The sequence below is a fragment of the Acomys russatus genome, unplaced genomic scaffold, assembly GCF_903995435.1.
Source record: "Acomys russatus unplaced genomic scaffold, mAcoRus1.1, whole genome shotgun sequence".
NCBI lineage: Eukaryota > Metazoa > Chordata > Mammalia > Rodentia > Muridae > Acomys > Acomys russatus.
The window spans coordinates 95,096-120,659 of record NW_026131940.1 but is presented as its reverse complement, the minus strand read 5'-3'; the positions used below and the strand labels follow the sequence as shown (position 1 = coordinate 120,659).

General features: G+C 38.1%; 2 protein-coding genes across 2 annotated transcripts; both read left to right on the top strand.

Annotated features, from left to right (window-relative positions):
- The first annotated feature begins 3,404 nt into the window (after positions 1-3,404).
- LOC127186676 (olfactory receptor 10A7-like) lies at positions 3,405-4,354 on the top strand. The gene is given in 2 exon segments (XM_051142902.1): positions 3,405-3,777; positions 3,780-4,354. Coding segments are annotated over 2 exon segments (948 nt in total).
- Positions 4,355-24,053: 19,699 nt separating this feature from the next.
- On the top strand, positions 24,054-24,992 carry LOC127186682 (olfactory receptor 2AP1-like). Its single transcript, XM_051142907.1, has one exon. It carries the CDS (start codon positions 24,054-24,056, stop codon positions 24,990-24,992), a length of 939 nt encoding a protein of 312 aa, XP_050998864.1.
- The last annotated feature ends 572 nt before the right edge of the window (positions 24,993-25,564 follow it).

Here is a 25,564-nt window from a genome sequence, read left to right as displayed (position 1 = left end):
TACCCATCAGAACAGGACAGCTGCCAGGACAGTATTCTAGAAAGTTTCTGATCTCAACTGGTCCAGCAGTTCAGACTGTCCCACACAGGACTCCTATTAAGCCTGGAATTTCATAACTTTTGAAAAATGGACCACAAATGCTATCCCTGGCTTACTTAACCATTTTCCCCAGTTTTTGGGGGGGAGCCTTTCAAAGGAATTATTTGCCCTAAATCAGCCTGAAGAAACCTTAAGAGAATGAATTCCCGTTTCCTCTAAGGAGGCTTGGATAGGTTTCTGTTTATTCTCTTGGTCTACAGATGCTTATTTTCATTGGGAGTTGGTTATATGTATTATTGATCTTTTACAGAGAGGAAACTGGATTTGACTCAGGGATGTATCTCTTTTCCTTTATCTTTCTTTTGTAGGTAAGGAAACAGGAGCTGAAAGGAAGGAAAGGGGGATATAGAAATATAGAGAAAGGATAGAACAAAGCATAGATTGTTGAATCTACTCCTCATCTCAAGGCCCTTATTGTTACTCACCAATAAGGTTATTTTTAAATTCAATGGTATTGAATTTTGTACATTTATGCAAATAATGCTCATGCCAAAAGCTAGTCTGATTTTATCAGAAGAATACATACTTTAGGTCAAATATATAGGTCTGATGTGTTTTGATGCTAATCGCTGCTTGCTGTCTTTTAATATGCCCCAAGTATTGCTATGTAACTTTGCCTAAAATCTTACTCCTATTTGGCCAATAAAAAGCAAACACACCGGAGCAGGCAAGTGGGATAGGCATGGCCAAGGTTCATGGGCTTTTGAGACAGAGAAGATCTTGGCAGAGAGAGATGGATAGAGCAGGGAGAATCGCCACAGGATATGAAAAGAGCCACGTGATACCAGAGGAGGATTCTGAAGTTCATCATGGTAAAAGACGGAGGACATTAGCAAGTATTTGGGATTATGGATGGGAGGTAGCCCAAATAGACATCATTAGAAGCAGGTGGAATGGGATGGAGCCTGGGAGATAAAGGAGAATAGCTAAGAGGTAAGACCTGCCTGGCCTCAGGTAAAGCTCATTCTAAAATACATCAGGTCTTTATTGATTGTAAAATGGGTTAGATAACACTACCATCATAACTATAGCCTAATAATCAATATTTATTAGATCATACTTTTAAATTAGCCACAGTAGCATTCTATGTTTCATATACATTCCATGTTTAAGTGTTATTTTATATACTAGTTTTGGAAAAGTTTATTTGGTGTTTAAAATAAAACTTAAGCATCATGTTCTAAGTAAGTGCTACAAATTACATAAATACTGAGTCTGTTTTTTTCCCACTATAAATGTGAAAATGTTACAGTTAAGTTAAAATATATATATTCTTCACATAGTCTTTATACAGTAATACTTGCAATACCCATGAGTTCCATAACAAAAGAACCATTATTCTGAAGTGTATTGATATGTAGTTATAATTTAAAGAAGGCATATTTAATTCTATAAACAATCTTTAGTCCCATTTGGGAAAAATGTTGGCTAATTAACAGTATCTTTTTCAATGTCCCAGAGATCATTTCCCCAAGGTTGGTTACACTTTTAAATATTATTACTAGACCATATCCACGATTTAGTCCCAAAACAAAGTAAGCTGCTCTATCTAAGCCTTTTGCTTCATCGAAGGCTGTGCTACTGAAACTTCCAAGTTCAGTTAGCATTACTCTTTGAAAAGTTTGTTGGACTTTTAATTGAAGGAGAAATGTCAGCCATTACTCGTTGGTAAGAGATATCCAGAGAGTTCTTTTTAATTTCTCTTGTCCTTCAATTTCAATTTTAAGCACATTTTTTTATATTTGCATCCATGTATTGCAAAAACATTCTAAGAAAAATAATGGAACTCTTAAACTAGAGAAAATGGAATAACTTTATGCTGTGTTAAAATAAAACAAATGATGATAGAACTCTTATTACCTGGAAAGTTGTTGGATGGTAAAGAACAGAGCATTGAGAAGCCTATAGTGATGTGCACAAGAAGCACTTTGCACTTTAATTACATAAGTTTGTACATTTCTGACATGACGATACTTGTTCATGTGCTTGTAGATTGTTAGAAGTGCTGCTAGTTTGAGAACAATTTTAAGATAACCACCTTCATTTTGTAGGTGTTCATAGGTACTCACCACATAATTGCATTGAGTCAAAATTATTTCTATTATATGTGTATATAATTATTTCAAAATAAACTAGAATGGAGATAAAAATCATTTCTTATGTTAAAAAGTCAATTAATAGCTTAATGTGCCATAAATAAATAGTTCAGTCTCACTAAGATATAGTAATTAAATTGAAAAAACTATTCAAAATATATCATTAATAAGCCCAGGTCCAATTAGTATTGTAAGTAGGTATTTCCCTCAAATTGAAAATTCTAAAAAATTGCAATTATTCTTAAAATTTCAAGTTGATTATATGCTGTTGCTAATAACTGTCTATAAAGAATATGCATCTACTCTATGTGAAGAAGTTTTATTCTAGATACAGCATTTGAGTTCAAAATAGTTAAGTTAGTACAGTTGTGAGCAAAAACATAATAGTAAGTATACATTTTTACACAAGAAGTTGCTAGATTCAATTTCTCATAATGAATTTTTAGAGAATATTTATAATCATGATCAGACCATTTATGATGGTAAATTGACTCTTAGAAATATGTATTGTCTCTTGCAAGATGAATTAGCCTATAAGTTAATCTTTTGTCAGAAGATTAACATTATATCTCTATGAATAATTTAACAATCTAAACCCCTGAAATCACATAATGTTTCAAGAGAAATTAGCAACAATAACATCAACAAGTAGACTGATAGACACTACAGAAAAACACCAATTTGTAATAATATAATCTCTCTCATATTTGTGGGTTTGTGTGGAGAGATTATATGCACGTATGGGATGATGTAAAATAAACCTAATTTGGTAAAAGTGTGGTTTATATAATCAAAGATGCAAAGGTCAAATGAATTCATTACTTCTCTCTGTAACCTGAAATCATTTTCTAAAGATTTGTAAATTACTCTATTTTAATTCTAATTTATCTTCAATCATCTTATTAATTCATAAATTAATTTAATAATCTGTGCTTATTAAAATGGCATAGCTCTGATGAAAATTTTAAGTTCCTGACCATAAATACTGATAAGCAAAATCTTGCACCCAGGTAATAAGATGTTATTAAATTTTAAAAAATGTTACTTTATCTCATTGTAAATATTTCCTATGTTCTAGAAAATCAAAAGAATAAAACGACTGGGAACACAAATGCATTTTATGGAATTTTGTTGTTATTTTTATTCTACTATATTGATAGAATACTTTGACATATGATATCTTGATTTTCGTGAGTAATTGTCTAAAATATGACTTGTGAAAACCATACCAGAGTCACTGAATTCACTCTTCTGGGATTCACAAACAATCCTGATATGCAGGTTTCCCTCTTTGTTTTGTTTCTGGCCATCTATTCAGTTACCTTGCTGGGGAATTTTCTCATTGTCATAGTTACCAGTGTGGAGCCTACTCTTCAAACACCCATGTACTTCTTCCTGCGAAACTTATCACTGCTTGAAGTTTGTTTCACTCTGGTCATGGTGCCCAAGATGCTGGTAGACCTAGTATCAACAAGGAAGGTCATCTCTTTCGTGGGCTGTGGCACCCAGATGTACTTTTTCTTTTTCTTTGGCAGCTCTGAATGTTTCCTCCTCTCTATGATGGCTTATGACCGCTTTGTGGCCATTGTAATCCTCTGCGTTATCCTGTCATAATGAATAGGTCCCTGTGCTTGTGGATGGCCATAGGTTCTTGGATGTCTGGCGTTCCTGTGTCCATGCTACAGACAGCTTGGATGATGGCTCTTCCTTTCTGTGGGCCCAGTGCTGTAGATCATTTTTTTTGTGATGGTCCACCTGTCTTAAAACTAGTTACTGAAGATACAACTACATATGAGATGCAAGCACTTGCATCTACTCTTATCTTTATCATGTTTCCATTTTCTCTCATTTTGGTCTCTTATACCCACATTATTGGGACCATTTTGAGGATGCCATCTGCTACTGGTCGCCGGAAGGCGTTTTCTACGTGCTCGTCACACCTTATTGTGGTATCCCTCTTCTATGGAACAGCCAGCCTGACTTACCTAAGGCCTAAATCTAACCAGTCTCCTGAGAGCAAGAAGCTTGTGTCCCTGTCTTACACTGTCATCACACCTATGTTAAACCCCATCATTTACAGCCTAAGGAACAAGGAAGTCAAAGGAGCAGTCAAAAGAACTATCACTCGAAAGGCCTTGAGGAAGTTAGACGTGTTATAAGAGCATTTCTACACAAAGTGGGGCTACAGTATTCACCCACACTCCATCAGAGTCATCTTCAATATTAGGCTCATCCCAGGCCATCACAGGACAGAAGTGGAAGTAGCTGAGGAAAAAACTGTAAGCAGACCATTTAAAAGTTGGGCAAGTTTATGCGATTGTCACTCAAGTCATATGACGAAAATTAGACGTCCTTTGGCCTAACATGGTAAGTGTATTTATTAACTGCACATCTGCAGGTGCTCCTCAGGATGTGATGGGTGAAAAAACTACAGGAGCACTACACTAAAAAAGGCAGCCGTGATGTCCCAGTCATGGTCTGTTTTCCTTTTCCCAAACCAAACCTGCAGTGTAGCAGGAAATAAAAACTGGCTGTGCCTTTATGCTGACAGCACTTTCAATTTCCAACTGAAAATCTGCAGGGGCCCCCAGCAATGACTTACACAGGATCGTGTGAGCCATGCACACCAATGCCATGACAACATGACAGGTGAGAGCTTCAACAGTTTGGGCATAGAGTGTAAAATGTTGCCCTATTTCTGCCATGAATGAACTTCTGCTTTACACCAGAACTCCGGGGTCTGTGTTGTTGATCCTGAACCATTCAGGGGGATGGGCACTGCAACATTTTGGTGCCCAATGTATGGGTAAGGGTTTTCTTTTTCATGGCCTCTGTTGCGTTTTGGGCCATAATTTTTGCCTTCTGCTGCCACCATTGCATCAAGTGCCTCTAAACAGACAAGCCCCTGTCTCCAGGCCCTCTTCCACAGTACAGACATATATCCACATTGACTGTTTTTGGTGAGATGGCCCCTTCTATATTTTATGTTATATGTTCCTTTCATCCCCATGTATCTTATAAATCCAGAGGCTCCCAATCTTCTGTTCACCTTGTTTGTCTAGCCAGGGAGGTTCATTTCCTCCTACTTTCCATATGGCCAGCATCTCCACATAAGGACTGACCACCCAGGAGATGGAACCATTGATTACTCGACCAATTTCATGTTTCGTGTTTTGTTCTAACTTGTGCATATTCATAATGCATAGTGTTGATTTTCATGTAATTTCTTTCAGGTGTACCATTTACTTTGATTGCATTCACTCTTTTCCTACACACACACACACACACACACACACACACACACACACACACACACACTCTATAAGTTTTGTTCCTCTAGACAACTCTAAATTACAGTCATAGATTCAGCTCTTCTGTGTATACATTTGGGGAGAATTTATAAAGAATTAAACTAATTTTAAAGGGTTTTTGGATGTAGACCTGAAAGTTACAGTGTTATTTTCATTTCCAGATAAATTCATTTGTTTTCTTTCTCTGCAACTAGGGCAAAATGGCCAAAAGTAAAAAAAAAATTTTTTGAGACAGGGTTTACCTGTGTAGCCTTAGCTGTCCTGGACTCACTTTGTAGACCTGGCTGGCCTCGAACTCACGCATCTGCCTGCCTCTGCCTCCCTGTGTACTAGATTTTAGGAGAGTGCCAGCACTGCCTAGCTGAGAAGAAATGTTTTATGGTGAGAATATTTAGGCACTCTCCCTAGTACTTTCATTCTGAATCTTAACAGCCTTGGTAAAATGGAAGCAGAACCATCTTGATGACCTGTACCAGAGAAGATTCTAACCAGACATTAGATTTTAATAATACCAAAATATGAATTATTATCATCAAAATAGTTGATCAATGAACTAAATGTATTAATGATAAATTTGTTGGGGCAACCAGTTTATACTGGTTATAGTAAGGAGGATGCCAAATATAATGACTGATATCCTGCTGTAACATGATAGATTTGGAAATACACAGGAAGTAACTGACACAGAGAAGGGAGCCATATGAAGATATGAGCAAGTACAGGAGTGACATAGATAGACACCGGAGATTACCCATCAAAACAAAAAGGTTGGAGAGAGATAAAATATTTTCTAATAAATCTTCTTGAAGAAATTAACATATAACATTTGAAAGAAGGAATTTTTAAAAAAGATTTATTTATTTATTATGTATACCGTTTTTGTTTTGTTTTTTTGACTGCATGCACATCTGCTGGCCAGAAGAGGGCATCAGATCACATTATAGATAGTTGTGAGCCACCATGTGGTTGCTGGGAATTGAACTCAGGACCTCTGGAAGACCTGTTAGTGCTCTTAACCTCTGAGCCACCTCTCCAGCCTGAGAGAAGGGATTTTTAAAAAATTATATATTCCCTTTATATTCTAGTCACAGCCACTTCCCTCTTGTCCCAGTCTCTCCCTCCAACTCTCTTCCCCTATCCCACTACCTTGACCTCAGAAAAAAGAGAGCACCCCCCAACACATGCCAGCACATCAGAGCATCAGGACTGAGCTTCTCCTCATCCACTGAAGCCAGGCAAGGCAGCTTTGTTAGGGCAAACTGATCAAAAACAGGCAACAGAGTCCATGTCATAGACAGCAACCACTCAACTTGCTAGGGGACCCACATGAAGATCAAACTGTCCTTCAGTTACATTGTGTAGGGGGCCTGGACCCAGTCCATGTGTGTTCTTTGGTTGATGTTTCCATCTCTGTAAGGCCTTATGGGTCTAGATTAGTTGATTACTGTTGGTCTTCTTGCAGTGTTCTTATTTGCTCTGGGTCCTTCTATATATGAGGGAATCTTAATTAAGAAAATGCCCCATGAGATCTGGTGGTAGGCAAGCCTGAAGGACATTCTCTTTTCCAATATTTATTCATAGCCCCTTTCCTCCTCTTCTTCTAGCCCAAACACTCTCTCCCATTTCCCCCTATTTCCCTTAGAAAAGGAGAGAGCCCCACAACCAGCCCACCCCAGTAAATCAAGTCCTATTAGGATTCTCCAGGCTGTGATCCTGGGTCTAAGCAAGCCATGAGGAGTTATCCAGTAAGCAGCACCCCTCCAACAATAGTAACTCTAAGACACCAACTTAGGAGAATGACTAGGCATTTCACGATGTGCGTAGTAAGTAGTAGTTATATACAAAAATGCTTGTAACAATCTTTACCAAGGCTCAGTATTGTTACCAATTGCATGATTGATATCTCGTTCCTTCCCTTGAACCTAGTACAGAAATATGAGGGTTTTTTTTTTTTGTAAAACAAAGTATGACTGTAGTAATTTAGCATAATTGAGAATAAAATGATGAAAAGACGATCCCTGGATATGCTCTTAGTTACTCATTTGACTCTCATGAGATAGAGCTTGCTGGAAAAGAAACAATTGGAAGATCCATTTGAATGAAGTCCACTTCAAGTCAGATTATAGTCAGTAGGTTCTTCAAAAATGTAGGATAATCCATCTACTTTACGAGCAATAAATAACTGTAGGGCAAATTTATCATGAGCACACTTAACATCTAACCTTTAACATTAAAGGGGATCTGACATACACAAGTGACCAAGAATTAATAGTTGTTTCTACATTAAATAATGAAGTTAATTATTTTTGTTAGACTCATCTTTGACTCTTTAACAGATATTGTTTTTCCTTATGAAAACAGAGGTGTTGTAACAGATCTGGCACTTGATGATCTTCTGTGAACAAAGAAGGCCTTTCTTTATTAATTCATTATCAGTTAAATATTTTATTTTAATTATATTTGCTTTCTTTTCAGTGTCACAATATTTCCACAATTATTCTTGGGCTGATTTTACTAAGCTCTAAAGAATCATTGGAGTTTTAAATGAAAGTCCCAGATTGTTCTATTTTCCCAGTAAAGACTGAGGAGCCAGATGTTGTGGTGAAAACCTGCTAACTCAGAGAGCTAACAGAAAAAGCACTCGCTGAAGTTCCTACTCAGCTCACGTCCCATGTAGAAGGAACAAAAGGATTGCACTACTCAGCTGACAGCCCAGGAGGAAAAGGTTAAAAAAAAAACCCATGGCAAAGACTTGCTAGTTCAAAGCCCAAAAAGCCAAAGGCCAAGGAGCTGAGGAGCTAAAGCTAAACCCCTAAGACCAAGGAGCTGATGCACCAAAGACCCCTTCTACATGCCCTCTTAAACCCCCTCAACTTAACGCTCCTTCTACTCTTTAGTCCCTGTCAGTGGTTTCTTGCTCCACTTCTGACTAGGTTAAGTTTATTAAATCCTGTGTACAGACAGCTCTTGGGTTAAAGGTGTGTGTAAGGCTGGCTGAACCACACCTTCATCACCTGTTTACAATGACACATAAAGTTCTTGGATTAAAGGCGTGTTAGGGCTCAGCCACAAGAAACAGGGATGTACAGTTCAATCTCAGGGATCACAATGGGATCAATGACAGATTTTTACAGTTCGCAATCTCATGAATCACACTGAAAGTAAATATCCTGCAACAAATTATTCCAAGGCTTCTGATTACAAAAAATATAATTCTTCTTTGAAGAATTCAACGTACAGTAATATTACTAATAATTTTCAATAATATATTATTTTTATTTTATGGGGAAATTAACATTATGATACTTAGGATATACAAATGTGTCTTAACTATGTTTGAAATATATATTGGTGTTTGTAGATGGGATATCATCACATTATCACATTTGTTCACCTTGGCTTTGAATTTGCTTGTAAGCCAGGATGTTCAACATTCACATCTGCCTGACCAAGCATCCATAATGCTGGGAGGAGACTATGTATGCAACGTAGAAAGACTAAACTGACTTACTTGACTTATGTACATCTTCACACAGTCATTCCTTAATAGGCTATTTATAATCCATTTCTCTGTACAATTTTCAAGCACACAGTACGTTGCTATTAACTATAGTCACCAATGCTGTACAGTGATTCTTTGGGACATATTCCTTCCAACTGCAGTTTTTGGTGTCTCTCCTGTTGAGATCACCTTATAGCTTCTGTTGTGAATCTTACTTCTACAACAAACCTCAGGGATTTTTTTTTAGTTTTTACTTCAATAAACTTTATAACCTGACACTTCATCTTGGAATTCTGTATCTGGATCTGAAACTTACACTTGCTATTAGGTCTTCATTGATGTGGCAGTGCAAACTTTACAGCCACTTTGGAAATCTATTGGTGCTTTCTCAGAAAACTGGGAGTAGGGCTATCTCAAGACCCAGGCTACTCACTCCTTGGAATATACCCAAAGATGCTCCAGCACACACAACAGGGGACATATGCTCAACCATGTTCATAGCAGCCATATTCATAACAGCCAGAACCTGGAAAGAACCTAGATGTCACTCAGTAGATAAATGTATCTTGAATACATATATTGCAACTTATTAGCTACCAATAAATTGTATTTAAGCTTTATGTCTATATTTTATATAATTATATAGAATAAATCCAATTAAAAACAAAATGTAGGACAAAGACTTTCCAATATCTTTTGTCAAGACCCAAGTAGTTTATTTTATCATATTGTTCTCTGGCCTACTCTTTCTCTTAAGACATTTTTCAATATGACATTGATACTATATCTTAGAAATAAGTGCTCTGATAGACACTGAGATGCCTCAGCGGGTAAAGGACTTTACTGACAGACCTCATGGTCTACATTTGATTACTATTATTCACATGCTGACAGTAGAAAAACAACTTACCCACTTTGTCCTCTGACAACCACTCCCCCCAAAATAATATAAGAAAAACATAAAAATAAATACATTAAAAATAAATGATCTTAGACATATCACATAGAGGTTTTTTGCTTTGTTTTGTTTTCTAAATTAAGACACCAACATTAGCAGAACACCATTTGCTAAGCTAATGCCAGAAACCAGTTTTGCTAACTTTCACATAAATAATTTTTAAGGAAGAGAAAGTCTAGAATACAATTCAAGCTTACCTGTAGTGCCCAGTAGTAAGGTCTCTGTATACTTTAACAAGCATGAATTCTCAGTGTTCTGAGTCACTCATGATTTTCTTACTCATAAAGAATACCTGTAACTATCCTGTGAATAATGTAAGTGATGGATGTCCTTAAATTTGGTGTTACTTTTATGTAAGATTATGTTTACACACTTGCAGAGTTACAATGGAGCTACTCTTGTACCCTAAGTGCATCAACTTTTTGTCCTGTTAATCATATAAAATAATCTGGATTATTTGGTTGATGTTCTTGGTGTCAGTTTCTTAAAGCAAAATAATTACTTGGACATCTGTAACTGTATCTCTATGTTAGATATCTTACCTACATAATAATTAATAAATATTTTAATCAAACATTTCTTTTTTATTTAACTTTTGAATCTTTGTGAATTTCACATCATTCACTCCACTCCTACTCACCTCCCCATCCCGTCAACTTTGCAGCCTCCCTGCCAAAAGAAAAATCATTGTGGAAGTTGTAGCATGTCACAGCGTGTCCCACAGTATACACTTTTGTCTACACTTCTTTGCTTGCAAATGTTCATTGCAATGAGTCATTGGTCTGGTTGTTACCCTGTGTCATGGAGGTCCTGCAGCTTTGAATATGTAGGACCTGCCCCTTTGTGTGTTCCAGCAGTTTAATCAAAAGGGTAGGTGTTGGGTTGGGCCAACTCAAAGCCCTGGATCTGAGCCTGGAAGGTATCTGAGCGGATCAGCCCACTAGCTATCCTGTACCAGCAACACCATGATGAGCCACCAGCACTTCTCTGTCTAGCTCATTTCAGAGCTGCAGCCAGCAAGGTCAGAGACAGTTCTACAGTTTCAGCCTTCAAAGACAGCTTACCCATGTCCGTTCCAGGAGGACTAGCTCTAACGTACTGTCAAAGCAAGTGCAGGGACTGCTCTCTCAAGTGTTGTAGCCAGTGAGGGACACAGACAGCTCTCCTACTCTCACGATCTCGGGGCCAGCTCACCTACCTGCCATAGGTGGCAAGTGGTGAGTGGGAAGAGCATCTCTTCCTCACCTGTGCCACTGCTTGGCAACAAGTTCTGGGGCCAGCTCTCCCATGCTCACGCCCTCTGGACTGGTTCACCTGTGCCCGGCAGCCAGGGCAAGCTCTACTGTACTTCCTGAGCAAGGTGCAGGATCCATGCTCCAGAGTACTGCAGCTGGCAAGGGTCGAGAATAGCTCTTCTGCTTTCATGTCCTTGGGGCCAGATCTCCCCAGGTGAGGAGAGAGGCTAGTTCTGCACAGCTTTCAGATATCAACTCGGCTCCAGACATCAGTGTCAAACAGGGACACTCACTTGACTTTTGGTGGTAACAGACACCCACTGCTGTAGGACCATGGACCCAGGCATGGCCCTTAGTGGCAGTAAAGACCAGGACCTCACCATGGAAAGGTGACATCACTAACTACTCAAATCAGGCTATTCCTCACTACTTTCAAGTCTCCACTTCTTTCCTTTCTTCCTTGTGCACACAATCTTCTAATTCTCTTTTTCTTCCATTTCCCCACCACTTATTAGCTAATCTTAGTGGCAGCTGGTGTCTCTGGATGCTTGGGGTCCCCTCAGTAGTGCCCTCAGGAATGGTGTGCCCTACCTGTGCTGTGTGGCATCAGGCAGGGGTCCTCATGGGCATGGGCTGACTGCCTAGACCGCTTGAATTCTTAATCATTCATTTCTTGCTTATTCCTCTACTTGTTGAATATTCATTGTGAAATCTTTCTTGTTATAGTTACAACTTTCTACATCCACCATTCTCTTGGTTTTTGTTTTGTTTTTGGTTTTTCTTCTATTTTTGCTGTTGTTGTTTGTTTTGTTTTTTTTTTGGGGGGGGTTATTTTTGTTTTTGTTTTGTTTTGCTTTTTTGAGACAGAGTTTCTCCATGTAGCCTTGGCTGTCCTGGACTAACTTTGTAGACCAGGCTGGCCTCAAACCCAAATAGTGCCACCTGCTTCTGCCTTCCAAAGTTCTGATATTAAATGTGTGCACCACCATGCCCAGCCACTCTCTTAATACAAATTAGTTGAAAATGTATGCAGAAGAGACCTTCTATTTATATTTCAGTTGTCCATAAATTTATGGATTCTTGTTTTTTTCATACAGACAATTACATAGTACTCATTTTCCATGGATCTGTCTTGTCGAAGTCCTTTTAATTCTTATGTAAGTATTTCATTTATACTTTTTTTATTGACTAAGTTTTCATTCACTCACTTTAAATTGCCCTTCCTCTTCTCCCACTGTTCCCTCCCTCTCCCCTCCCCACCTCTTCTCTCTCTCTCTCCATTCATCCTTCCTCTCCTTCTTCTTCAAAATGGGAGAACTCCCATGGACAACAACCAGCCACTGCAAGACCAGGTGCATCCCCTTCCACTGAGGCTAGACAAAGCACCCCAGGCAGGGGAAAGGCATCTAAAGCCAGGCAATGTAGCCAGAGACAACGTCTGTTCCTTTAGCTTTAGGAGGCTAACATGAACACCCAGCTGCACAACTGCTACATGTGTGCAGAAGGCCTAGGTCTGTTGTTGGCATAATATTCTTGTGGACTGTGTACAGTTTACACTTGTTCATTCAGATGTTCACTCAAATGTTGATTTCTCTACCCCACCCTCTGGATCAGCCCAGACATTGCATTGTGATGTTTGTTCTAGGTATCTCCAGTTTCAAGTTTGTAAACATGTCACCATTTGTTCACTGTCTTCCTAACAAAACCAGTAAGCCAGTGCTGAGCAATAACAGAGAATAGCATAGGACTTCCTGGTGAGTGAGGGAAGGAGAAAAAAGGAGGCAGGAGATGATGGAGCTGGGAGGAGAAGACCAGGAAGCATCAGGAAAAAAGAAGGAGGCCCAGAAGATAATTTAAAAGCAAGTTTAAAGTGGGAAAACAGAATGGGAGGAAACTATACTAGCATGGAGGTTTAGGACGGAGTAATTATTACTCAGCATTGTGGTATAGGGTAATTAAATAGCTCCTGTTCTCGCTGTGATTATTTGGGTATAAAACTGGTTAAGGAGTAACCAGTGATGTTATTGAAATAATAATTCACTATTAAATATTAATCATCATTCAACAGTCTGTCCCATTCATTCTTCCTAGTTGGCCATTCAGTCTCCTAATGAGCACCCATGGCCCAGGTTAGTTGGCTCCGTATGTTTTCTTGTGGTGTCCTGGCCCACTCTGGCTCCCTCCAGCCACCTCAATAATTTATCTCCCCTGCTTCCAGAGTATTCTGCAACCTACACTCAATGTTTGTCTGTGGGTCTCTGCATCAGCTTCCAACAGCTGCTGGATGAAGCCCCTCTGGTAACATTTATGCTAGGCTTAATTATACTAGGTACTCTCAGTGTCTAATCTATTTCTTCTCAGTGAGATTCAAGCACCACCACCACCCCTCAGGCCCTTCTTGTTACTTAGGTCTTTTGGGGGGAGGTCTTTGAATTGTAGCATGGTTATCCTGTATTTAATGACTAATATACTTTATGATTCACTATATGTAAGTTAACATACTTTATGACTCACTTATAATTAAGTACATACTATGTTTTTCTGGGTCTGGGTTACCCCACTCAGGAAAATATTTTCTAGTTCCATCCATTTGGTTGCAAATTTTATGATGGTATTGTTTTTAGTGACTGGGTAATATTCTGTTGTGTAAATATACCACATTTTCTTTATCCATTTTTCAGTTGAAGGTCATCTAGGTTGTTTCCAATTCCTGGAGAAAGAGATGCTGATAAACATACAAGAACCATACAGAACACCAAATAGATTGGGCCAAAAAAGAAAAAAGAAAAAAGAAAAAGAAAAGAAAAGAAAATTCTCCTGCCACATAATAATCAAAACACTAAATGTATAGAACAAAGAAAGAATATTAAAAAACAGCAAGGGAAAAAGGCCAAAAATTGTGTAAGGCAGACCTGTTAGAATTATACCTCATTTCTCTAGAGAGACCTTAAAAGCCATAAAGACCTAGGCAGATATCTTGTAGACTCTAAGATACCACAGTTGCTATCTCAGACTACTACACCTGGCAAAACTTTCAATCACTATAGATGGAGAAAACAATATAGCCCATGACAAAACCAAACTTAATAATATTTTTCTACAAATCTAGCCCTACAGAAGATACTAGAAGGAAAATTCCAAACCAAGGAGGTTAACTATACCCCAAAAAATCACAGGCAATAACTCCACTCAAGCAAAACCAAAAGAAGGGAAGCACAGACACACACACACACACACACACACACACACACACACACACACACACACACACCCCCATAACTAATATTAAATAACAGGAATTAACAATCATCGGTGTTTAATATCTTTCAACACCAATGGACTCAACTCCCCAATAAAAAGGCAAAGACTATCTGAGTGAATGTGAAAACAGGATCCATTGCTTTGCTGCATACAGAATGGGAAACGATTTTCACCACCTCCACATCTGATGGAGAGCTGACATGCAAAATGTATACGGAACTCAAAAAATGAGACATTAAGAAAGCAAACGGTATATACTCACTTATATCAAAACACTAGTCCAAGGGATATGTACCATGAAAATCTTTACTTACCAAGAAAGTGGGTCAGAGGAGAGGACATCTGATTGAGACTTTAGGCAAGAGTAGCATGGAAGAAAGGGGAAATAGTAGGACCCACAGGGTCCTGGAAACCTATAAGAAGAACTTTATGACAGGCAGATCTGGGTCCTGGGGTCCTCCTCAAACTAAGGCACCAGCCAAGGAGAATATAGGCAGTAATCTTCGAACCCCTACCAAGACCTAGCCGACGAACAGGATATTCTCCACCATGGAGTGGAGAGTGAGATCTGACTCTCACATGAACTCTGGTGCCCCTTTTCTGACCACGTCCCCTGGATGGGGAGACCTGGTGGCACTCAGAGGAAGGATAGCAAGTTACCAAGAAGAGACTTGATATTCTAAGAGCATATATAGGGGGAGGAGGTCTCCTTCAGTCACAGACATAGGGGAGGGGAGAAGGAGAGAAATGGGAGGGAGGGAAGAATGGAAGGAAACCGGGGAAGGGCTAACAATCGAGATGTAATATGAATAAATTAATAAAATAAAAAAAGCAAGCAATCCAATGTAAAATGGGGATACAGATCTTAAATGGAGAATTCTCAACAAAGAAACTTCTAATGGCCAAGAAGTGCTTAAAGAAAGGTTCAGCATTCTTAGACATTAAGGAAATGCAAAACAAAACAACTTTGAAATTTTATCGTACACCTGTCAGAATGGCAAAGATCAAAAACTCATGCTGGCAACAATACGGAGCAAGGGGAGTGTGCTTCCATTGATGGTGGAAGTGCAAACTTGTACAACTGCTTCTGAAATTCAGTTGGAAGTATCTCAGAAATCTGGGAACAGATCTACCCCAAGATTTAGCTATAGCATTGCGGGACATAGACTCAAAAGAGGCTCCCCTGGTTTACTAGTATTCTTAAGTCTAAACTCTACAAAGTCTTCCTTAGGGAAGTACCAACCAGTCAGCTATCCAATAACGAGTGGTCAGCCCTGAAAACACATATGCAAGTAACATTATAAGGAATGAGAAGGTATGGGTGGAGGGCCAGGTGGCTCAAGAAAGATTCTGGTGGAGTAGAAGTTGCACTGGGAGTCACCAGATTGCCTGGAGATCCAAGATGGTGGCACCGATCACACACTGCTTCTGAACAGCAACACAACCAAGACTACATAGTGTCCTAAAGACCAAACTGAGATCTACAAAACACCAGTGCTGCTGATCACCAGGTGAGAGGGATCCATATTGTGTGCAGCACAGGTGGGTTCGACCCCTGGCCACCCAGCTAACCAGCAGAAAATCCTGGGAGACAACCCACATTAGCCACCATCTTGAGGAAGACTGTGACATATCTGTGCAGCTTTGGGCTCTCACTGCCCATCTGCTGCTTACCAGATCTGGGACACAGAGCCAACAGGCAGAGCTGAGTCTGGGCACCAGACACAATCCACATTAGCTGCCATTCCGAGAAAGAGTGTGGAGTACTCAAGCACTTTTGGGCTCTGAACTTTCTCAGCACCCCAACTGCTTACTGGCTTAGCCCAGCTGGGTCACAGAGCAGATGGGCAGAGCCCTGCTATCTCAAAAAGGCATGTGGAACATCTGAGCAGCTTTGGATTCCTATCTGTCTCAGTCCCCCAGCTGCTTACAAGCCTGGCACATCTGTGACACAGAGCTGAATGCAGGTGCTGGCCACAATCTGCATTAGCTGCCATCCTGTGAGCAGCTTCAGGCCTTAGTCTATCTCTACTTGCCCACCTGAAGCATACTGCTCTGACAGAGCTAGGACACAGAGCAGACAGGGAGAGCAGAGACCTGCATGGGCCAAACTCCATATTAGCTGCCATTCTGTGAGCAGCTTTGTGCTCTGATCTTTCTCCTCTGGCCAGAGGCCAGCGGTCTAACCTAACTGGGCCACAGAGCAAATAAGCAGAGCCCTGTCATCTCAAGAAGGCCTGTGGAACAACACCTCATCAGCTTTGTGCTCTGGTTCCCCTCAGCACCCCAGCTGCTTATCAGCCTGGCCAATCTGGAACATAGAGTAGATAGGCAGACCTGAGTCTGTCGTGGGCCAAGACTCACATTTGCTGCCATCTCAAGAAGGTCTGTGGGGCACCTGAGCAGCTTCAAGCTTGAATCTCTCACAGCTCCCCCCAGCTGCTAACCTGCCTAGCCCATCTGGAACACAGAGCAGATAGGCAGAGCCCTGCCATCTTGAAAAGGACAGCAGGGCACCTAAGCAACTTTGGGCTTGGAAATCTAATGGCCCACTTCTCTTCTACTTGACCCAACTGGGATACAGACAGGGAACCCAGCTGAGCTAATCTAGGTACAGGCTATAACAACCACTGTCCAATATCCTGGTGAAGCCTCTGGGGAGCCCTAGCAAATAACCTTCAGCTTGGAGCTCTCTTTGCTTGCTTCCAACCTGCCTAGCCAATGTGGGACAAAGACAGCGACCTCTAGGCCTGCTAACCAGGTATCTAGAGGACAGCGCAAAAAGAATAGCAACAAAACTCAGAGCCATATAACGACACCGGAAACCAGTGATCCCAACACTGCAAGCCCTGGAGATATGAACACCCATGAAGTGCAAGGAGAAGACTTTAAATCTGAGGTGATGAAAATAATAGAAGCTTTGAAAGAGGAAAATAAATCACTCAAAGAAACACAGGAAATACACTCAACCAGATGAAGGAATTGAATGAATCCTGTAAAGAATTACAGGAAAATATATACAAACATTTGAAGGAATTGAATAAATCCTATAAAGAACTACAGGAAAATTCAATCAAATGGGAGAAAGAAATGAATAAGGCTATTCAAGACCTAAGGAGAGAATTAGAGGCATCAATAAAAACACAAGCTGAGGCAATCTTCAAGTAGGAAGACATAGGGAAGAGAACAGGAACCAAAGACAAAAGATGGAAATGTGGAAGATACAATTGAAGCTATCGATATATCATTCAAAGGAAACGTTAAAACTAAAAAGTTCCTGACACAAAATACAGAAGAAATCAGGGACACTATAAAAAGATAAGGAAATGTAATTGTAGACCAGAAGACTACTATACCCAGCAAAACTTTCAATCACCATAGAAGGAAAAAAACTAGATATTCCATGACAAAACCAAGTTTCATCAGTAACCACAAATCCAGCCCTACAAATGGTACCTGGATGTCTGGCTAGGGAAAGCAATGCAATAACAGATAACTGCATCCATGTCGGTAACAACCCTACCCCTTCCTGTTGCTAAGGGAATCACATGAAAACAGATGCTGAGACCTCACAGCCGAACATTAGATGGGGATCTGGGAATCTTGTGGGAGAGTCTGGGCAAGGACAAAGGCCCCTGAAGGGGACAAGAACTCTACAAGAATACCAACAGTGACAGCTAATCTAGGTCCACGGTGACTCAGAGAGACTGAAAGACCAACCCAAGTGCATGGAAAAGCAGAGCATAGGCCCCCACACTGGATCTGGTGGACAGGTCAGTCTTCATACAGACTGCCTCTCTTGACCTTACTTTTAATATAACATGTGCATGTTGGATCAGGATGCCAGACACTCCTGGACATTTTTACTTGTTTTATTTTGGATAATTTCATACATGCATATAATGTATTTTGCTCATATATACACTCCCATCACTCTCTTGTGCCACTTTCCAATCCTGACTTTGTGTTTTATAACTAGTCTCCTTCCTGTGTGTGTGTGTGTGTGTGTGTGTGTGTGCAGGTCTTGTACAAATAGTCACAGCTATTGCACCTCAATGATTGTAATGCCCATGCCATTTCCAGAAGACAGTTCTTCACAGCACTTTATTGCTCTTATCTGGCTCTTACACTCTAAAGCAGCCTCATAAATGGTCAAAATGCTGCCAGTAAGTAACTGTTGAATGTTCAGCATTGAAAGGGCCACTTATACCACCAGCTTCCAGGCCTAGGGAGGAGTTCTGGACATTTTGACGTTTTGTATAGGGGAGCTGCTAAAGCAGCAGCTTCCATACACTCTTCCTTCTACGTCCCAAGTTATGTGATTAGCATACGATAAAACTATAATAATATAACAGTAAATATCAAGAAACTAACTTTATTGGAATACTGAACTAGAATAAATATTTAAAATGTTTTCGTTAGTCCTCAATTGAAAATCATTTACTTGCACCAGGTTTTCATGTTATATTCAGTTATTTTTCTTTTTCCTTACTCTTTTTGACTCAGTCCTTCAGCCATCTCTTCACTACCGTTTTATGATGTTGACATTTAAATACAATATTTGTATTATTTTGTAGAGAATTCTATATGCATATAAGCTGAATCTCATCAAATTTGTCCCACGCTCCACCCCCCAAATCCTTCAAGATTCATTCTTACACTTTTGAAGAATCTTTACCAGTTATTCAGCCCTTCAGTGCTGCTTGAACTTGTGTTTTAGGTGAGCGAAACACAATGTGAATTTGACACAATTACAAAAGAAATGTGTTCTAGGCACATCATGCTGAAGCGTTCATGGTACTACTATGCCTTATTACTAACGACTCAGGTTCTATCCACTGAGTTAAGGTGATGCTTGCCACTCCTCCTATCCCATTTCACAATAGCCAAATACTTGGAAAAGATAGTTTGAGGCAATGAAATTTCTGTTCCCTCTCAAATTTCTCTTCATACATTTTTCATCCTGTCTGCAACAATTTTTATAACATTTACATTATCCTTGTCTTCAATTTCCTTGTTTCCAACTCATTAATTGAAATTTCATTATAAGAACTTATCTTTGCTCCATTATATTTAGAAAATCAATAGGTGTCAGTGTAAGAATGTTAATTTCATTGTATTGTTTAAAATGTATTATTATCATGTCATTTGTTAATCAAATGTATTTCATTATTATCATTATTTTGAGCAACTTAGTCTTTCAAACCACTTCTGTTACTTATTTTTGGTTCTAAAAATATTTTAGAGTGTTTTCTTCAATGAGTCTATAAACAACCATGAAACAACAGAAGGATAGAAGTGGAAGTAGAGTTTACTCATTTGAAACATTGATGGAAAGAGCATGTGCAATTGCTGGGTCTAAGCAAATATCTCATTATGAGTTGGATACTGTTTCTCCAATTCTTTGAAAATGACTCCTCCAAACACTGGGTAATTCTTTACCTTGCCATATTAATAACAGTCAGGAAAATGTGTACTTTATCAATGCTCATGTATACCTTGATAAACATGGAACTTAATAAAAATGCAGGGTTCTATATAAAGCAGATGATATAATTTTGTGTATGGTGGTTTATATAATAAGCAAAGTGAGTAAATTTACGTGGTTTTTTAACTCATCTTCACATAAATAACCTGCTTGGTTTTTTTTTTCTTCCTCCTGAAGGCCTAGGGATCATTTCCCAATGGCCCTCAAACTTCATCTTCTCTAACTCAGTTACAAAAGATCTAATTTGGACCAAAGATCCAAGTGGTTCTGCTAAAGGTAGGAGAGATTTGGTGATGGCTGAGCTTACCTAGTTTGGTTGTCTCTTTATGAGCCAGCCACTGCTCATCTTTCATGGCATAGCTTCACACATATCTGTTTCATGTACTTTAATTTATTTATACAAATAGACAAAATGTGACTTGTAAGACATTGGCATATTTAGAAAAATTGAAATAATACAATTGGGGCTTAAATTCATAAATTAGTCAAATTATGTTTTATGCTGTGTCTTTCTTCCTTCCCATGAAGTCTATTTTGTTAGTGTTTGTCCTTATGTGAGCTGGAACCACTGCTTTTCACATCCTACCAGGTGACTGTTAGGCCTCTGTGTTCCACCATGTGAAGAAATAGAAGCAAATACGTAAGTGGTATAATTCACTATGGAGATCATTTTTCTTTGTCAGAAGTGAAGTCAAAGCTATACATTTTTGGAAAAGTTTAGGAAATTTCTTTCATGACATTTTAGCTACATATAAGTAACACCTTATGACTTTCTAAAAGGCAATTACTTCTTGCCAACTAAAATCTATTGGATCAAGCTTTATTATTTGGTTACATATATCAGTATATATACAATATGTATATGTAACTATAGATTATATATACATATCATGAGTTATTCTAAAATGTTTAAAGCTAGTAAATATTTGAAATACATTTTCTTGTAGAAAAATAACACATTGCTTAATCTAATAGATAGTATCACTTATTAATAAAAAGGCCACGAATTTTTAAAAGAGCAAGGAATAGTGTATGGAGACAGGATAGGAAAATGAACATTATATAATTACAATCTCAAAAATAAAAGAAAAAAATTAAAAATTCAACAAAAAAGCATGATTTCAAAAGTTCTGTCAAAAAAAGTAATCAAAGAACAGAATTTTTCTTTTACAAATAATTTTTAGTGAGTGTAACTTCCTGAAGAGTCATCTTTTCATAAGCTCTTACTTATTTGTTTGGCGTGGAGATGGTTAAGGAGCATGAACACCACAACACAGGTGTAGAGGTCTGATAGCTTAGGAAATCAGTTCTTTCCTTCCATCATGTGTGTGTTAGGGGTCAAGCTCAGCAACACACACGCCTACCCACTGAGCAATCTCTCTAGCCACCGATTAACTACGTAGCTTAGAAATTTTAGTTCTAATTAATAATTATGTCATCAAATTAGAAAATAAAAGTTGGTATCTTTCTAGGCACATATGAAACTGTAGTAATTTTCATGGAGAAAAAAAAAACCTATCATTACCAAATGATTTAAAGTCAAACACCAACTAAGTTTGGATATATGGTACAATTTAACAAACTATTTTGTAACTATCTGATATGTCTCTGAATATAAACATTTATGTGCAATTTATATGTAATTTTAGTGTTCTAAATTGGTATTCATGGACAGACAAAATATACAAGCTAATATATTCAAATATGGTTATACAAATTTGAGTTAGCAGATAAATACTTTCTGGGCACCAAAACTCAGATTACTAATATAACACAATTTTAAGCCAGCAGTGTACAGCTATAAGGCATATTTTAGTCATTCAAAATATATAATTGTTATGTACTAAATCATCAAAAAATTAAAATTAAAAAAAGAAAAATAGTATATTTGATTTTTATAATTAACATGTAAATTTTCTCAAAAACTATTTCTCTAAAACATTAAACTACTCATGTTACAATATTTAAAACACTGAAAAAAAGCACTGATACAATCCAATTACACAGTATATTTTCTTGATTTGGCGAAAATCTGCTGTTGCTTTATTCATACAAAATAATTTTGAATTTCCACCTTAATAAGCACAATATTTGTGACTGTTAATAACTTGTTTATTGTATAAAAATATATTTGTCTTTTTTTGTGAAAATGCTAATATTAAAAGAACTTAAAATTTATTGATTAGAAAATGCATATCTTCTGCATATCATCTCACATTTCTTAATAGAGAATATTTTATAAATAGGAGAATTACATATATTAAAATAGTTAATTATTTGAATAGAAGTCTTATTACTTTCAACAAAATTAATGTTACAAATTTAAAGTTAAATAAACTTTTGACAATATTATATAACCTTCTACCTTTTATAAGAGAGAAACAGGGAGCAACAGGAGCCTGCTGTAATTTACTTAGCTCTAAAATAAAGAAATAAGTATATATTTTGAAATAACTAGAAAATAGTTTTACTTTATGATCCAATGTTATGCCATACTACATAAAATTTGAATAAAAAATCATTATTCTTTATTGGGGTTGTTAGAAATAGTGCTAAACTGTGTAGCTAAACTTGAGGTGACATTATCAGGAACTTAATATGTTGGTGGCCAGGATTTTGAGTTAATATTTCACAGAGCATTGGCTGATCCACATGTATAATTAAATGCTAATAGCAGTCACTAAGTCTTTATCATAACACAACCTTCCTGTGTCACAACACAGGAAGTATGGTTGATATGAATTCTGAACACTATTAAGAAGTGAGGTCAAACTGTTCCAGCAATACCACCAGTCCTGGTAACCTTTAGCCCCAGGAAGCACAAAATGGAAGGGCACAACCAATATCCACAAGTTGTGTCACGGTTTGACCTCCATTCCCATGCACACAAAAGAAACAAATAAAAATGTAGCAGAAGCTGCTATTTTTGCTTTTATTAATGGAGTGAAGACAAAAGTTTTGAGCTTCAGCATGCACATAATGTTATTTGAAATGATAAAGTAAAAATAACCACAAAGTGCAAATTAACAGTGGTGATGACAGCCAATCTTGGGTTTTGTTACTTTATTTTTGAGATTATTATATAATCAAACATTTTTCCCTTCCCTTTTCTCCCTGCAAACACTCCCATACACCCCTTTCCTTTCTAGTTCAAATTCATGGATTAATTTTTTTTTTTACAAATTGTTATTGCATGTATGTATATACCTATATATTTCTAAATATAAACATTTCAGTATTAATATGATAGTTCATGTTTGGATTATATTTTTTGACTAGCAAATTGATTAAATTGCTAATTTTAAAATAATGTGCTCACTATGTAAAATTGTGGCTTTTGCGACAGCATTTTCTTTCAGGTGTAGTATATATCTTAACTATATTTACACTCCCTTGCCTTTCTGAGTCACTCACATTTTCCCAACTAATCTCCTTCTAGTTTCATGCCACACACATACAAACATATTTCTTTAGAAATCTATGAAAATGTGACACCTGACAGGACATTCTCCACAGTTGAGTGGAGAGTGCGGTCTGACTTTCACACGAACTCTGGTGCCCCATATTTGACCACGTCCCCTGGAGGGGGAGACCTGGTGGCACTCAGAGGAAAGATAGCAGGCTACCAAGAAAAGACTTGATACCCTATGAGCATATACAGGGGAAGGTGGTCCCCCTCAGTCACAGTCATAGGGGAGGGGAGTAAGGAAAAAATGGGAGGGAGGGAGGAATGGGAGGATACAAGGGATGGCATAACAATTGAGATGTAATATGAATAAATTAATAAAATATATTTAAAAAGAAGATCAGAACAGAAAAGAAACCTATGCCAGTGAGAAAATATATGCTGATATAATTTAGAAGAAATAACAACTAGTCCCTAAGTACGAGGACTTTCATTATTTCTGAAGTAAATGGGTCACTACATTGAGAGCCTTTTATTGTTCTTGTGTAATTAACTTAACAAACAAATTACAGGAAAAGATTCAGAGTTTGAAACACTTGCTTTTAGTTGTAGATTCTGATTTTGTATTGAAAACATATTAACCTTCATTTCAACTTTGTTGTTGTTATGCTCTATTTTTCTTTGCCTGAAGTTTATGATGTCAAACTACACATCAGTGACAGAGTTCATTCTTCTTGGATTGACAAATGATGTCAACCTTCAAGCTGTGCTTTTTCTCTTTCTACTGCTGACTTACGTCTTAAGTGTCACGGGAAACTCAGCCATCATTCTCTTGACCTTGTTGGACTACCGCCTCCAGACGCCTATGTATTTCTTCCTCCAAAATTTTGCATTTCTGGAGATATCTTTTACCTCTGTCTTTGTCCCCAAAATGTTAGTGAATATTGGAACCGGAGACAAGACTATTTCCTTTTCTGGTTGCTTCACACAGTACTTCTTTGCAATCCTTCTGGGGGCAACCGAATTTTACCTCTTAGCAGCTATGTCCTATGACCGCTATGCTGCCATTTGCAGACCCCTGCACTACACGACTGTCATGAGCAGGAGACTTTGCTTTCAACTAGTTTTCAGTTCTTGGCTCTCCGGGCTTATAGTTGTTGCTGTTCCACATGCGATGACTGTCCAGTTGCCTTTCTGTGCATCCAACATCATCAATCACTACTGCTGTGACTACACTGTATTGCTGCACTTATCCTGTTCAGACACACACTTCATAGAAGTGGTCCAGTTCCTCCTGGCTGCTGTGACCCTCATCTTCACCTTGCTGCTAGTGTTTCTCTCCTACATACACATCATCAGGACCATCTTGAGGATCCCTTCTACTCAACAGAGGAAGAAAGCTTTTTCTACATGTTCCTCTCACATGATAGTGGTCTCGCTTTCTTATGGAAGCTGTATATTCATGTATATCAATCCTTCTGTAAAAGATGCTGCAAATTTTAATAAGAGAGTGGCTGTCTTAAATACCTCTGTTGCACCTTTGTTAAACCCATTCATCTACACTCTCAGAAACAAGCAAGTGAAAATAGCCTTTAAAGATATGCTGAGCAAGATGATAAGTCTTTTTAAAAAGTGAAACTATTTGAAGCTTAGTACTGAAGTAATAAAGGTTTAGAATATTGTAATTGCATATATAAACTATATCTTTTATGTCACTCATTTATTAAATTATGTCATTTTCATCTATCAAGATGGTATATGTAGTCTTTGGTCTCCTCTAACACTTTATTACTATTAATTTTATTTAGATCTACTTAAAATGTAAATTACTATTATTTTATGGACATGGGTGATTTTTCTGTACAAATGTGTAGGAAGTGTGTAGGTTTTTGTTCTGACACATAACCACTAGGAAAACTAGGAACATTAAACATACATGCTTCTCTCTTCACATGGAGAGATGTTTAACCTGTTTTCTGCTCAGAAGGCTGGGAACAGATGTGTTAATAGCTTGGCGACCTTTGTGTTATCTGTGTGGCCAGGACACCCTTGACCTCCCAGACCTTTATATTGAGCTATTGGTCTGAATCTATAGCCCTATCCTCCCCCAGATCTTTATCATGACGTTGTTTGTCTTGAGCACCTACAGAGTCTATCTTTATGAAAAATGTCACTTGTACTTTACAAAGAGTTCCAATGTAGTCATGT

Coding starts and splice junctions, on each gene's coding strand:
- LOC127186682 (XM_051142907.1), top strand. CDS start 24,054: ATGTCAAACTACACATCAGTGACAGAGTTCATTCTTCTTGGATTGACA.